General features: G+C 37.9%; 1 protein-coding gene across 1 annotated transcript in view; it reads right to left on the bottom strand.

Moving 5' to 3' along the window:
* Window positions 1-4,795: 4,795 nt before the first annotated feature.
* LRCH2 (leucine rich repeats and calponin homology domain containing 2) overlaps window positions 4,796-16,172 on the bottom strand; it is a 50,693-nt gene continuing 39,316 nt past the window's right edge. The window contains exons 16-22 of the mRNA XM_077825572.1: window positions 15,825-15,869; window positions 12,834-12,884; window positions 11,238-11,295; window positions 9,308-9,420; window positions 8,085-8,222; window positions 7,693-7,770; window positions 4,796-6,335 (exon numbers count right to left, since the gene is read on the bottom strand). Of these exons, the coding sequence (XP_077681698.1) occupies window positions 6,216-6,335; window positions 7,693-7,770; window positions 8,085-8,222; window positions 9,308-9,420; window positions 11,238-11,295; window positions 12,834-12,884; window positions 15,825-15,869 (603 nt within the window). The 3' untranslated portion in view covers window positions 4,796-6,215. The remainder of the gene's footprint in view (window positions 6,336-7,692; window positions 7,771-8,084; window positions 8,223-9,307; window positions 9,421-11,237; window positions 11,296-12,833; window positions 12,885-15,824; window positions 15,870-16,172) is intronic.

Here is a 16,172-nt window from a genome sequence, read left to right as displayed (position 1 = left end):
GGGGCAGGAAACAGTTCTTAAACCCTGGGGCTGTGGGCAGAGTCCTCACCCTTGGAGGAGGATTTCTCCAAAGTGGGGAAAAAACTAACTAAACTACACTATACTAAATACTACAACTCGAAAATAGTAAATAGATAGTGCAAATACTAAAAACTATCGGGGGAGGGTAGTTTCACACACAGATTGAAAAAAAACAATGGAAGCAGCTGTGGATGCAGAAGATTCCACCTCAGGCCACGTGGAAGGAATTGGAGAGGCGTCAGTCCGCTCTGCCTCATACGTCCTCGGTGCAGACTCGAGAAGAGAAACTGTGTATGTGGACCAACATACACTGCTCACTAAAAATCTCCAGACTCTGATGCATGGTGCATACATGTACTATCACTCGAAGAAGTAGTATGTCTAACCAGTGCAGAATAATTTTTAACAGGAAGAAGGGCTAAAAATCTTGTACAAATTACCAGTGAAAATATAAACTAGAACCTACTAAACTGAGACAAAAGTTAATGAGATTGTTCCGTGGTAAAAGTAGACCTTTTAATGAAAGCGAAGTCTTGACATTTTGTCATTTACCAAATTATGGAAAACATGTTGGGAAAGCTGGAATTTGGTAAAGATGCATTTCATTTCAATAAGTGTTTTATTGTCTCTGTGTTGGAATCCAGACTTATTTTGAAAAAGCCAGACAAAATGCAGCCCTATGTTATGCTTTGGCATTTAAGAAAATATCAAAAGGAAACAACGTCAGAGCTTAAGTGATCCTTTACTTCATTTTCACATGCTCTGCCTGTGAAAATGAACACCAGTAGTTTTGAAAATATATTTTAAAACGATCATTTCCTGAAATACTAGTGAGAAACGTGGAACTTCTGAGGTGTAGTGAAGACAATCACCATCTTGTCAAAAATGATCAAAACTGAAAATATTTATGGAATACATCTTCGCATGGGTTGAATCTGGCAATAGATTTTAATGCCAATTTTTTTTTTTTTTTTTTTAGAAGAGAATGGCCTCCAAGTCACCAAACACTTAAAAAAGAAAAACGCAGTTTTCACTATAGTGAAACAACTGCTGATAGTCCCCACCTCCACAATTGAGGCTATTTAGCTTCTTGTAGTACAAAAGTTGTGCTCCTGAGGAATTCTCTCAGTAGTGCACATGACAAAATACAGTACTTTACTATATAAATGTATTAATGTATATATTTTAGAGCTTTCTGTGGCTTACCACAGAACTGAAAAGAGGTGAATCGTTTACAGCTTTTAGAAGTACCCTAAAATTTACAGTGGCATTATCTAAAAAACCGCTGCTAGAGACCTCCACACCCAAACCTCTGCTCAGGCTCATTAACTCTTATAAAACCTTCTCCTGATCTTTATTTTGTTTTCAAAATACTGTAGGCTTTCAGTTTCCATAAGATCAGAGGGCGAAATCTTGGTCCCATTGAAGTCACTAGCAAAACTCCCAATGACTTCAATGGAGCCAAGATTTTACTTTGAATCCTTACTATTCATGTCACAGTTAAATTATTACTATTTCCTTTCTTAATTTGTTCCTTTATACAGTACAGTATTTAGGACCCTGCTTATGTTATGGAAGGGCTTTAGAAATCTGGACACAGCTGAGCCTTTTTGATGGTCTGTCAATGACTTGCACTCCTGTGTGCCATGACAATCAAAGTCACAGATCTAATCAGTCCAGCCTTTAATTTTTTATAAGTAAACTATTGGGACACTTTAGTAAGTGTATTTCTGAGACAGTTCGAAGTCATTCAGTCACTCTGAACTAAGCACTTTAATGCCACTACTTAAAACATGCTATAATCACTTAGAAATGCCTTAGCTGAGATATCTTATTCCTTAAAAGGACAAAACATTCTTACATGATACATTGGAGCCATCCAAATATCCTGCCAATCTTTGGGGGAACAGAAGAAACATATGGGGCCAAAGAAAACATTTTGATATGTTCAGACAAATAATAATAAAAATGAATATTATAGTTTTATATTATCTTGGGGTAACTTGAAATTGAATGCTCAATAAACAGCACGTGAATAACTCCTATGATAGTTTACTCGTCAAAAGGTAATGAGTGAGATTTCCTAAAGCTCTTACTGTTGGCATAACTCTATTCCTATTCAAGTCAAGCCAATGCTGAGTGCTCTGAAGCCCCCACCAAATAGGGCCCAATCTGAGTAGCCAGAGAAGGTCCTACACAAAGTGGAAACACAGTGTTTCAAATGTGCAGGATGATGGGATCTCTTCACTCCATTTGATGCCCCAGTGCAGAGCAGAGGCAGTTTCCCACATGGAAAAGTCAGGAGAAGACAGGCTACTGGGGGCATGAGAGGGTGAAGTTAGTGGATCTGTAAGCAGATGTGGCTAGAAATAGATAATAAATAAAAGGATTGATGATGGCTTCTTATGATTAAAGACGTTTAGAAACAATCGAAACATGCAATATTACAGTTAATTCCATCAGCTAGGAGCATCCTTCTACAGGCTGCTCTCCCCTTGTCTGTACGTGGAAGGAGGGTAGGGACTGCTACTTCCACCAAGTGGGCTGGGCTAACCCAAGGGAATGGCCAGGCCCAGCCACACTGCATCCTGATCAGAACCCTGATTTCTGCATGGAAATCTAGAATTCATTCAATATCAACCTAAGGAACCTTGCCCTCCAAAGCTGCAGTTGTGGGGTTTATTGTGAATTCTGAGGTGAGGGAAAAAGAAGCGCTGTAGACACCAATGCCTCCCCCATTTTCAGATTGGAGGTATTGTTTCTCCATTCCTTAAAACATGGAGCTGTATTAACTCCTTTTTCAGTCTCTTCTGCAGCTGCTACTACTCCATTCCTGGGGGAATTCTGCACCATTGCGCAATGCAGAATTTGTGCAGAATTAATGTTCCTTTCTCCCTGCAGAATTGGCGCTGCACAGCTGCTGGCTGCCAGTAGGGGCCAGCAAAGTCCGTCTCTCCAATACACTGCCGGAGAGAGAGGGAGGGTTCGGGCAGCTGCGGTTCCTAGCACGCCCTGAAGAAAGGAGGTGGCAGCGCGCAGAAAACTCCGTACAAGCCTGGGACCCAGCATCAGGCTGTTTTTCCCCTCTGGATCCCTGCGCAGGAGGAGATGCTTTTGTGGGTAAAAAAACCCACTTCTTCAGATTCATGGAGTCATGCATCTGAAGAAGTGGGGTTTTTACCCACGAAAGCTTATGCCCAAATAAATCTGACAAATTATTTTAAGCTACTTAGGGACAACTGTGCTAACTTTTATTTATTTATTTTTAAGTGAAACTAGTGTACTACACTGACAGCTAGACTTCTTAATGTTAAAATTTTAAGTCAGAATGTAATCTTCTCTTGACATATTGCAATACTCCACAAGGGATCAACAAAAACTAAGTGACTACAAGTGGTCTTAAGTGAGGCTTGCACTGTATTCAGAAAACTTTACAGAGGAAACTTAATTCCATCAGGAAAACTGAAGTTTCATTCAGGATTGGTGAATGTATTTAAACAGTCCAACACACACCTGCATTATCCAATTTAGATGATCGTTAGACAAGTCTGAAACTTAACTTAATGTCTTTGCCACCAGCAAGTCTGTGGTTAACACTACTGAAACAGGAATTGCTATTTTTGTAGTCAAGAGGGTATGTATAAAAAACTGCAAGATAGTAACAGTTGTTAATATGGAACATTTTTTCCTCTCTTTGAATGATCAGGTAATTCTTCAGCTATTAAAATACAGCAAAAGTAACCAACACCAATCTGCTTGCTGAACTAAATTTCCTCGTTCACTGTCATCTCAGCTACATTTATTTTTCCCCCTGATATTGTATTTATGTGAAATGAGAATACATTGACCCATTCTTTTTTAAAATGGACCTCTCCTATGAATATGAATTAAGATAAACAATAAAAAAGGATAATTCAGAGGAAAGATAAATGAAACTACTTATTTGAATGGCCGAACATTATATGGAGCCAATTACAGTTTCTGCATGAGTACCTGTTTAAATGATATTTTAATGTACATGATTTTGTAAAGGAGGGCATGCCTTTTTTTAAATGAGCTGTATTTGAGAATGCACTCTATAAACAATAGCATACGTTAACAAGAGCCCATGAATTACTTTTACTTCAATGACAGGTTTCAGAGTAGCAGCCGTGTCAGTCTGTATTCGCAAAAAGAAAAGGAGGACTTGTGGCACCTTAGAGACGAACAAATTTATTTGAGCATAAGCTTTCGTGAGCTACATGCTCAAATAAATTTGTTCGTCTCTAAGGTGCCACAAGTCCTCCTGTTCTTTTTATTTCAATGGATTTTAGTTAAAGAACATTAAAATAATTTTATCTTCTAAATCTTTTAGCCATCGGGATTTTTATTTTCTTCTCAACTGGCTTTGATGCTTCAATTAAAGCGAGTAAGGAAGAAATAAAGCAATATTTTCTTCCTCATTCCTTAGCAAAATGAAATGAAATAGCGTTAGGTCAATCGGCACAAGAGTACAACTTAGTTTTTTTTACACCATCTGGCACACAAGGTTTTACCCTTGGTCTAAAGCAACAGTCTAAAAATACAACGGTGACATACCCAGAGGCCAACATTTTTGAGCGAGTCACATATTTACTAAGAAGGTAAACTTGTTTGTTTGGGAGGAAGCGGAAGAGATAGAAAGAAAGGGAGTCAACTGTCCATCGTTCTGAAAGTTCTCAGAACACCAAGGGAAAAATCAGTCTGAAAAGGTGTAGAATCAAACAAGTACTTAAACCCAGAAGTTAAAGAAAGCTTCTGTTGTGGGGATTTAATTTTTTTTTTTTTAAACATTTGTTCCCAAGAGTTTGATATTCTCAGCACAGAATTAAGTGTTGATAATTGGTGACACTGGTGAAAATGAGAAGCACTGGTGCAAAAGTGTGATGATGCAGGTGGTTATTTCCAAAATAAGTCCCTCTCAACAAACCTGTAAACACTGAAAAATATAAAGATTCCCAGCTTGAATTTTTTTAAAATCTAACTTGTGGTGATTTCTGTTATTGTAAAAAACTAAAGCAAAATCAGGAACAACATGATGCAAAATCCTGAAAGTCACAGCATAAACCTGAGATTTTGGAGGCTTTATCAAAACATCCTTAATGATTATTATGTATGCGTCACTAGTCCATATATTTCTTATTTAACTATGGATGTCATGGTTTGTCCCAAACGAGGAAAATAACTCTCAGTGACAATTTTTGTTAATAATACATTAAAACAGAAGTGATTGGGTATTATCAAATTAAATAGCATAAATAAAATGTATTTACATTATTTTCCAATCATTAGACAACATAATCAATTGTGCAACTTAAAACACCTAACACCAAAAATGTGAAGCATCATTTAAATCTTCACATATTACTGACCTTACAAAAAACTATTAAAATATTTTAAAATTCCCATTGTATCTATGTCAGACAAAGAAACTGCAAAAACGTTTAAGACTATGAAGAGTCATCAATTACACAGGCACTTCACATGTAAACAATCTACCATACAACTGAAAAAATAGTTTGGCACAAACTTAGAAGATTGGAAAATACACCTTTTCCCTCTATAATGTTTTGTGTAATTACCATACATCCAACTAAATACTGGAGATGTTAGAAGGATATACATTACAGTCAGAAGTGCAAGAAATAAAGAACTCAATACAGAGCTATATGAAACAAAAATGGATTAAATGTGATCTGTCACTCAGATTTTCACAATCATACTGTAGCTGGTTTTTGTTTTATCTTTACATTTAATCCAAATGATTGACAAACTTTTTATAGTAGGGCTTTGTTTGGTGTGTGCGTGTGTGTTATCCTGTATAAAACAAAACTAAACAGAATTTTCAATGTAGTAAAAAAAAATCTAGCTTTTAAAAATAATGTCATGAAACATTAATGGGAAACTTGGAACTTATATTACCTGGACAGAGAATCTGATGATGTTAAAATCTCTCGTGCATCCAAGTTTTAAAACATCAGTATAACTGTATATTTAGGTAACAGTCAGTTTGAAATCAAAGTTTTATGTGTCCCTTCAAAGTAAGGCTCTGTCTAAAGTGTCTGGGCAGAAACTACTTCTGATGGCTTGGATGTTCCCATTCAGGAAGCTGAACTGCTTGGCAGCAATCTAAATCAATAGATCAATGATAAGTTGTCTGGTTTCCAAAAGTCAGGTTACACAGAGGAAAGCTGGGATGCTTTAGATGAAGGTAGTTCAAGCAGAGCCTGAACTGTAAGACCAACTTTCACTAGACCCCTTTCCTCCAAAATGTGATGAGGCAGGCAAAGCCTTTCCTGAAAAATAAAATGGTACATGCATCATATGTCAATCATTCTGCACAGCTTGGGTAAAAAGTGTACTTTTAAAAGACTTCAACACTCAAATACCTCACTATGACTAATTAGAGATCCATGTAGAAATCTTCTCTGGTCAATAAGTTTGCATATGCATCTATTGCTACAGCAAGATTTTAAGTGTGACAAGGTGCTCAGAAGTTAAGTATATCTCACATAAGATCTGATAATTGCAGTGTGAAAAAATCACACACACAAATTAGTAAATTAGAGCAAAACAAAAACTAAAGACTGTTTCATTAAAATGTTAAACTAAGAAGAAATAAACACTATTTCTTAGAAGGTTCTGACAGTTTTAGTTTATTGACCATTTAGGGCCAGAGACTCCCATCTGCTTTCATAAACAGAGGGAGCAAAATGGAGTGAGGCAAAACCGGGTAGTGCTGGTCAGTGTCAGACTTCTTCCTTCCTGGTCCTTGCAGAAGCTCCACTACAAGTTGGCTGTAAGGAGGGTTACAATCTGCCAGAACTCAAGAATGAATCAGCTCCCACCTAACCCATAGGAATTCTCTTATAAGCATTACATTCAACATGAACCCTTTTTCTCTACAGCCAGTAGGAGAGTCATTGGGAACATGACTTCTGCAGGAGTTGTGCTGATATGGAGAGTGGGAGCAGAAGCACAGGGCTATAGCTAAGGAACTATGGTTTTCAGGGTTAAACCACTTTCCTGGCCTATTGAGGTGGAGTTAAACGGCCACTGGCAGAACAGTCATGTGGCTACTGCAAATATAGACTCATGGAGCTTCCTCTCCCCTAATGCACAGAAGAAAATGTGGCCCTTAATTTTTCCCTTCATGGAGGAGGTGGAAGAAGGAGCGTGGGTAAAATGAAAGTGAGGGACTAGTAACAAGGATTAGAGATGAGCTAGTACAGTTAAGAGCCATGCAAGCTTCTTCTATGTAGCTCTGCCAATGCACCTCGTGATCTGCAAAATTCCTTTCATTCTAGTCCAAGATCTTTTCTAGGCAGATATTGCCATTCATGCCACAATGTGCCACTAAACTAAGGGTTTCTGATAAACACACACACAGCTCTTCTCTAGCACTTTTCATCAGTAGATCTCAAAGCACTTCATAAAGAAGGTCACTATCGTTATCCCCTGAAACTGAGGCACAGGGAAGTGACCTGGCCAAGGTCACCCAGCAAGCCAGCTGCAGAGCCAGGAATGGAACACAGGTCTCCCAATTCCTATTTCACTGCTCTAGGCTTTCTAGATAACCCAGAAAAGTAAATGCTGACATATCCTGTCTGTGATTATTAATAAGTATATTAATCAATAAAGTGATTAGTATACCTGTGGCACGCCCAATTTTTTACAAGCATCAAGAAAGTTTTCAACATTTCTTCTGCACTTTGCCATACTGAGTTTAGGCTGTAAAGATAGGATGTTAGATCTTTGTTACGCATTTATAAAAGGACTTTATAATTATGATGCAAATTCAGTAACAGTTGTATTAGAAACAAGCAAAGTTAGAAAACTAATTTAAGGACATAGTACATAACAGACTGCTAAACCCTTGAGCCTTAATGTAGCACCAAATACTTGTTTATTGCATCCTGAAATAAAATGAAAATTGATAATATAACCATTTAAAATAGCGAAGATAATTCACAGTTTTCTAGTGCTGAATTCCAACAGTTTGCTTTCACTTCAGATAGAATAAAAAGGATGTAGAGCTGACTCACCACTGCTGGTGATGGTACATGAATACTTGCAACAGAACGTGGCCTTATGTGATTGGCTAGATGGCAAAGAACAACCCCATCCATCAATGCTGCTCCAATGTCATCGGGCAAAATGACTTTCAACCTCGATTCAAGATTCTGTAAAACAGAAGAGCCCATAGTACATGCTATTCTTCTTCTACTCTGGGGGTCATACCCACACAGACACACCCAGAGATGGTTGGATTGAAAACATATTTTGCAGAGGTGGGGTGTCAGCCATCCGACAAGTGATAATGGAGTGGTGAGGGATGGAAGTACCTACACTTGTGTAGCAAGAGAGTCGGAGGAAGGAAGAAGTGCTATTCACCACACAAATTACAAGCCTTCATGGAAAAAGGGGCAGGAAGCACACTAGATTAATCATCTTAGGAGCTGAGCTTCTCCTAAACAGCTTAACTGGACATGAGCAAATTGCTACTACAGCAGGAGATGAGCTGCTATCATGGTATTATATAGGATATGGATTCAGTGTTTAAGTAACATTTCTGTACATCATGTGCTCTTTACATGTGTGCAGCCTCTGATGACGTGCAGCTGGGAATCTGAGGATGAATTAAAAATATAACTAACACATCATCAAGAAGAACTGACTGTTCTAAGTTTCTGTTATTTAACCATTATTTAGTAGCTGCATAAAAAAAAGTTAACCTTTTTTAAATAATTAAGAATGTAACTTACAAAATGATTTTCTGAATAGAGGCATATAGGAAAACATTTCTTCAAAACACTGAAATTTAGATCCAACATGGCATTATTCACACTCTTTTCAGCTAAGGTCCTTCCCCCAAAGCATGTCTGATGATTCAGGGATGATGATTCAAAACCCAGGGCCAACTCTTCAGATACATGCCAGAATGTACAGCTCACTAGTCAAGAGGTGGGTACCATTCTCTTTGTGCCATGTTACAACAGCATTTGGCTCTCAAGGGCCAAACGTATGGCCCAGATTCACATGGTGTAGGGGTATCCCAGCTGCACCCCCTTTCCTACCCTGGTAGGAGCGATGTGTTACCTACAACCTCCTAAAGCGGAGTTACAATACTGCGGTTATCACCCTTGCACTGCCTGGGACACGTAGACAGGTTTTATAACAAGTACATGCTGGTGGTGCAAAGAAAAGTAAGCAAACAAGGGTGTGGCCCCATCAGTTTGAGCCTAAACAGCAAGTCATGGGCACATACATTGCGAAGATGTCTTATTTGTTCCCTTTCTTCCCTTAAATGCTCCATTTTCCTCCTCATTGTAAATCCAGGGTCCACTACCCCATAGTCCTGGCGAGAGGAACGGTTGAAAGCTGTGATAAAACAGACAGTTGTCAATATTTGGAACACCCCCACTATGGAAAAAAAAATCCATCAGTAAAGATAAAAGAAGAAGATCATAGTTATTGAAATGTTAAGCAGAATAAGTATGTTTCAATGCTATAAAGTGACTACAATAGCGTGAGGCTCAATGGGCTAGCAGCAACATGTAGTCTCTAGGTGTTAAAGGGAAGCACATTGGCTCTTCCTTCAAATGTCTGCATTTGTGCCTGGAAATTAGGTAGGTAGCAAATCTGTCTGGGTACACAACTATCCTTTCGTTTTTGACAGGTTATACCATACTGGTTTTAGAAAATATCTATTCTTATAGCTTTTTACTGTAGCCCAGCATAAAACTGTTGTGGAAGGAACTCCCTGAATTTTTTAAAAACCATAAATTATTAAAATAAATATTTAAAAGTAGGTCATGGGAGAAAGTTTATGAACCCACAAGTTACGACTATGAATTTTCTTATTGACCAAACCTTCATAATGCTGCACTGCTGCAATGGAAAGGACAACGTTAAGCATTCTAGTTTGCATTTGGTTTTATCACTCTCCACTATCAAAAACCTTTGCAGGTGACTATTTGATTATCCTCATACTTGCAAATACCAATATCTTTGCAGTGTTTAACTTGGAAGAATTTTCATAATATTTAGAAATATTGTAACTTATTACACTTTTAAGTTTAATTCTTGTGAAAACACATTGAAAGAGGAGGAAAGAATCTAGACATCCCCAATAGTGAGTATTTTATGTAACTTGTTCCTAATGCCAACACTGCATTCTACACATAAAAAATGTGTATTCTCGTCTTAACCACTGAGTCTATGGAAATATCCAAAGCATAAACTTCTTAAAAGGTGGAACTCTTTTTATAACACACTGTACATGAGAGTGATCCGTCCACAGAGATACAATAAATGACCAACTGCAGAATGCATTTTGATACTGAATGCTTACAAGCTAGTTTAAACAAGAACAAATTTGTTAAGATAGCAAAGATTGACCTAATGCATACTGTACAGAGGTACAGCAAGCTTTTCCTAATGAGCTCAGAAACTCCCACATGTTCAAGTGAAATTCCTCATTGTTTGGCCAAGGCGGTATTTCTTAACTATACTTTAACTAGTTAATACAGAACATGCATATGACTGATGCAAATCTCAGAAAATAACACTAACTAAAAATGTGTAGCCTTGCTTCCTAGTCTTCAGAAAATTAAGGTCTGCTTTAAATAATCTTTTACGAGGAGTTAGCAGCTCTCTGGAAGTGGCAAGGGTATGGCAGCCTCAATGTGCTGAGCTTAATGATGTTTGGCAAACTCTGAAACCCCACATATTATTTCAATGGACAAGAGCCTGCCCCTCTGTGAAACTCCCAACCATTGATTGCCAAAGGCCGTTCTGCATTGTTCCCCCCCCAACTCAGAGGATGGCCAAAGACACAAAAGAGAAATCAACAGAGCCCTGCAAATCCGCAGATATTTGCTTTATATCCCCGGATATCTGCATCTGCGGATATTCGGACCATTTTTGCTGATCTGCGCAGGGCTCTAGAAATCAATGTAGCAAATAACTGCAATTTCAGGACAGTGCAGTTATGAGCTTGTCAGAGTAGCTAGCCACGCCTCTTCCAACTGTGCACTTGCCAGAAGTCAAGCGTGGGCACTGTACTATGTAGTGGCCCCTCCCCTTCTATTTGTTCCAAAGAGTCCCAGCATCACATCTCTGCTATCCCAATCTTCAGCTCCAATGGGGGAAGCAAGATGTGCTGTGGCATACTGTATTAGAAACCACCACCTTACCTGATCTTGGTTTGAGACCAAATGGACCGTGAGAGTTACTGTCTGTCCTTTCATAGTCCTGTTAAAGAGAGAGAATATATCAAGTTTTCTGCAATTTTCTCCAATTCTTGATGAAAAATTAAAAAAAAAAGTTTTCACACCCTAAACTTTTGTTTCCATGATGACAATGTTTATTTTGATCATATTTACAGAACATGAGAACCTGCTTTAACTTAATTGAAAAGCTATAATGACGGGGAAGACATTAAAATAAGAAAGCAGCGAATGAAGACTCACCATCCGCAGACGAGAGAAAGACATAAGCCTCTTCTAGGCACAAAAGTGGCAAAAGTTTAACTCAAATCTGTTTTTAAATCAACTTAAACTAGTGCAAGCCTCTGCGTGGACACATTTATAAGCTAGCTGTGAACACTGAGTGTGATCCCAGCCTTTGTGTGGATAATGTAACTAAATCTCTATAAAAGCCAATGCTAGTTAACTTGGTGCTACTTGTGTGTGCAAGCAAGGCCAGAACCACTTACAGAACAATGGGAAATGACAGCATGGGTAGGTTATTGTAGAATGAGCAGCTTGTAGGTAGACAGCCACTAATCCAAGGCTGTCTCTCCTCTGCTGGGACAGTACAAACCAAGATCTGGTGTGGACACCCTTTGCAGCTCAAATGGGGGTGGGGGGGCGGAAAATAGACCCAGGAGGGATTATCTTTCTGTTTTCAAGAAGAAATTACTTTCAGCAGCTGGGACAGTGGCCTTTCCCATCCCAAAAGGTGGCGAACGGAAACTAACTCCTCAGTCTCCTGATGTGCTTCAGATCCCCGATGTGCTTGGAATCGTCTCCCAGCCCCCTCCACTGTATACAGGAGACTTCTTCCTCATGCCACACCCTTGTGATCCCCCTCTGACAGTGGGTGGAAACCTTCAGCTTCATTGGGTGGCTTTTTTCTTGGGTCAGTACTGTAATGCAGCTGACAGCCAGGGAAACAACATGGGCAGGCCACAAAGCGTTTTCCTTCCTAACCTTCAAACAGCCAGAGAACCACACTGCCCAGGTAAAAGGGAGTCACGACTGCATAAGGGAGTCACGACTGTGGGGATGAAACCCCTTAAACTAGAGGGGGGCCTTTCACAATTCTGGCTCCTCTAGGTCCTAAACCATAACTTGTTTTTAAAACTCTGAAATGTTACACATGTAGGTAGCTAACACACTGTCTCTGTTCAATATGATAGCTATGATTTCTCTCTTCTAAAGTAGCTATTTTCACCAGCTACAATAAGAGAGGCAGAAAACAAATGCTGCTTTCTTATACACCAACCTTTTAAAAAAAAAATCAGAGGGAGTGAGATTTGATGGTAGTGGAGGCAGGACAAGTTAAGGAAGTTAACAAGGAATCTGTCCTTGATTCCTACTTATTTCTGCTTTTAAATGATTTCACAACTGCACAATATTTCAATTCCTCTTTCAAAGCAAAGCCTATTGATGAACATTTTCTGGTTTGTCCACGAGTTACATGTTTTTGCACAGTGAACCACAATGAAAACAAATTAGCACATACAGAAAATGTTCACTGAAAGAAAAAAAAACCAAACAAACTTGTACCTCAGATGATACAGGAGACTGTGGGGACACATTAGTATTATCACTGTCTTGCTAAAAAGAAATCAAAGAGATGAAATTATAAAATGAAAGTTATGATTTTGAATAGGTATAATATGAAATTATGAAAATGCATACAAAAGACATGACATGCAACATTTTTTCCTCAAGCGTCAGGCAAAGTGGTAGTGACTACATCAAAAAAATTACAAATCAACTCAATACACATGTACAACAGCCATAATTTGACAAAGGGTATTTCCTGTTGTAAAACATCTTTATCTTGAACACCTCAATACACGGTAAAATGTGTAAGTCTATTATTCATTAAATACATTTCAATTTGATATATTTCATTTTCAAGCTAACGTTATTTTAAAATAAAGTCCTTTCATTTAGTTGTAAAATGTTTAAATCACAGAGCCGACCTTTATCTATAAACGTTATTTCGGAAAAGATTAGAACTAGTTACTGCAGTTTTCCTTTAAAGATGGTCACAAAAATAGCATTCAAGTTGTCACTGGATCTTTCTTTGAGATCCAGCTTTTTCTACACTATAGAACAAATTTTCTCCAGATTTTAACTTTAGATGCATCTACTAATTCACACTTGAGTAACTATAGCAGTTGAACTGGTAACTGCGAACAATCCAAAGGATTGCTTTTTGTGTTTCCACATTGTTAAAGGACAAAAAAAGGTAAAGGAAGAATATTTCAGCCACCCTGACCTTGCAAATGGAAAGGTAACGGACAACATTATGGTTTGCCAGTGGTTTCGCTTTAAATATTTCCAACAAGAAACAAAAGACAAGACAAAAAAAATGAGGGTAAAAAAATGAATTTCAAAAATAACATTAACTCTACCGTTACAATATTCCAGACTTTCAAATGCTAAGCATGAATGAATATGGTATTAGCTAGAGCTGTCAATTAAATCACAGTTAACTCACATGATTAAGTAAAAAGTTAATGGCGATTAATCGCTATTTTAATTGCGCTGTTAAACAATAGAATACCAATTTATTAAATATTTTGGATGTTTTTCTACATATTCAAATATATTGATTTCTATTACAACACAATACAAAGTGCACAGTGCTCACTTCATATTATTTTTATTACAAATATTTGCACTGTAAAAATGATAAAAACAGTATTTTTCAATTCACCTCATACAAGTACTCTCTATATTGTGAAAGTGCAACTTACAAATGTAGATTTTTTTTTTTTGGTTACATAACTGCACTCGAAAACAAAACAGTGTAAAATTTTACAGCCCACAAGTCCACTCAGTCCTACTTCTTGTTCAAGCAATCACTAAGAGAAACAAGTTTGTTTACATTTACAGAAGATAATGCTGCCCACTTCTTATTTACAATGCCACCTGAAAGTGAGAGCAGGCATTTGCATGGCACTTTTGTAGCCGGCATTACAAGGTATCTATGCGCCAGATATGCTAAACATTCATATGCCCCTTCATGCTTTGGCCACCATTTCAGATGACTTGCTTCCATGCTGATGATGCTCGTTAAAAAAATAATGCGTTAATTAAATTTGTGAGTGAACTCTATGGGGGAGAATTGTACATCTCCTGCCCTGTTTTATCTGCATTCTGCCATATATTTCATGTTCTAGCAGTCTTGGATGATGACCCAGTACATTGTTTTAAGAACACTTTCACTGCAGATTTGACAAAATGCAAAGAAGGTACCAATGTGAGATTTCTAAAGATAGCTACAGCACTTGTCCGAAGGTTTAAGAATCTGAAGTGCCTTTCAAATCTAAGAGGGATGAGATGTGGAGCATACTTTCAGAAGTCTTAAAAGAGCAACACTCTGATGTGGAAACTGCACAACCCGAACAACCGAAAAAGAAAATCAACCTTCTCCTGGTGGCATCTGACTCAGATAATGAAAATAGACATGCGTTGGTCTGCACTGCTTTGGATCATTACTGAGCAGAACCTGTCATCAGCATGGATGCATGTCTTCTGGAAGGGTGGTTGAAGCATCAAGGGACATATGAAACTTTAGTGCATCTGGCACGTAAATATCTTGCAATGCCGGCTACAACAGTGCCATGCGAACGCCTGTTCTCACTTTCAGGTGACATTGTAAACAAGAAGTAGGCAGCATTATCTCCTGCAAATGTAAACAAAATTGTCTGTGCGATTGGCTGAACAAGAAATAGGACTGAGTGGACTTGCAGGCTCTAAAGTTTTACATTGTTTTGTTTTTGAATGCAGTTTTTTTGTACATAATTCTACATTTGTAAGTTCAACTTTCATGATAAAGAGATTGCACTACAGTACTTGTAGTAGGTGAATTGAAAAATACTATTTTTTGTTTTTCATGGTGCAAATATTTGTAATAAAAAATATAAAGTGAGCACTGCACACTTTGTATTCCGTGTTGTAACTGAAATCAATATTTCAAAATGTAGAAAACATCCAAAAATATTTAAACAAATGGCATTCTATTATTAACAGCGTGATTAATCGTGTGATTAATCACAATTAATTTTTTTAATCTCGACAGCCCTAGTATTAGCATTTCATGCTGATGGATGCTATGGAAATAATAGCATAAGGAAATATTAACAGGCTTTTTGTGGAAGAGTCACTTCATCTGAAGTACCTAAGATTGTGTACAGTATATATATAGCAGTGTATATATTGCCTTTGTTTAATTTAATATCTGAACTATTACTAGTTCGGTACTATACTGGTACTAAAGTGTAAAAATCCCCCACAGGCTTCATTGTCTCATTGTTTCCTTGTGTTCCCATCTGTCTGTATGGAACTGTTTGCTTTATACTTAGATTGTCTCTTGCTTTATACTTAGATTGTAAGGTCTTTGGGGGCATGGACAGTCTCTTTGTTATGTTTCTACAGCACCTAGCACAGCATGATCCTGGTCCATGACTACGTTCCTAGGTGCTACAGTAATACAAACAAAAATTTTCTGAAGTATTTATCATCACTATCATGTCTCACCTCATCATTTTCATTTCCACTTGAACTCTTTCTGGAAGACTTATACTGCAAAACAGAAACAAGTTTTGTTTTTTAAACAGGAAACATGGGTTTCATTTGTATCAAATGGAATCTCTATCAGTCAAATTGCCAGATAGGCATCATTCAGTAAACGTTTTTAAATAGTGAAGGGCTCGGGGCTGGGAGTTAGCACTTTCTAGTCCTGACTGCCACTGACTCCTGACGTGATCCCAAGCAGGTCACGTTATTTACCTTTGTCCATCCACATTACTTACCTATGTAACAGGGCTGCTGCCAAGCTCGCAGTGCTGCAGAAGTAAAAACAAAAGGTTACTCACCTTGTGAAGT

Source organism: Eretmochelys imbricata, chromosome 9 (assembly GCF_965152235.1).
Source record: "Eretmochelys imbricata isolate rEreImb1 chromosome 9, rEreImb1.hap1, whole genome shotgun sequence".
In the NCBI taxonomy this organism is placed as follows: domain Eukaryota; kingdom Metazoa; phylum Chordata; order Testudines; family Cheloniidae; genus Eretmochelys; species Eretmochelys imbricata.
The sequence above is the reverse complement of the archived record's forward strand: the minus strand, read 5'-3'. Positions and strand labels throughout refer to the sequence as shown.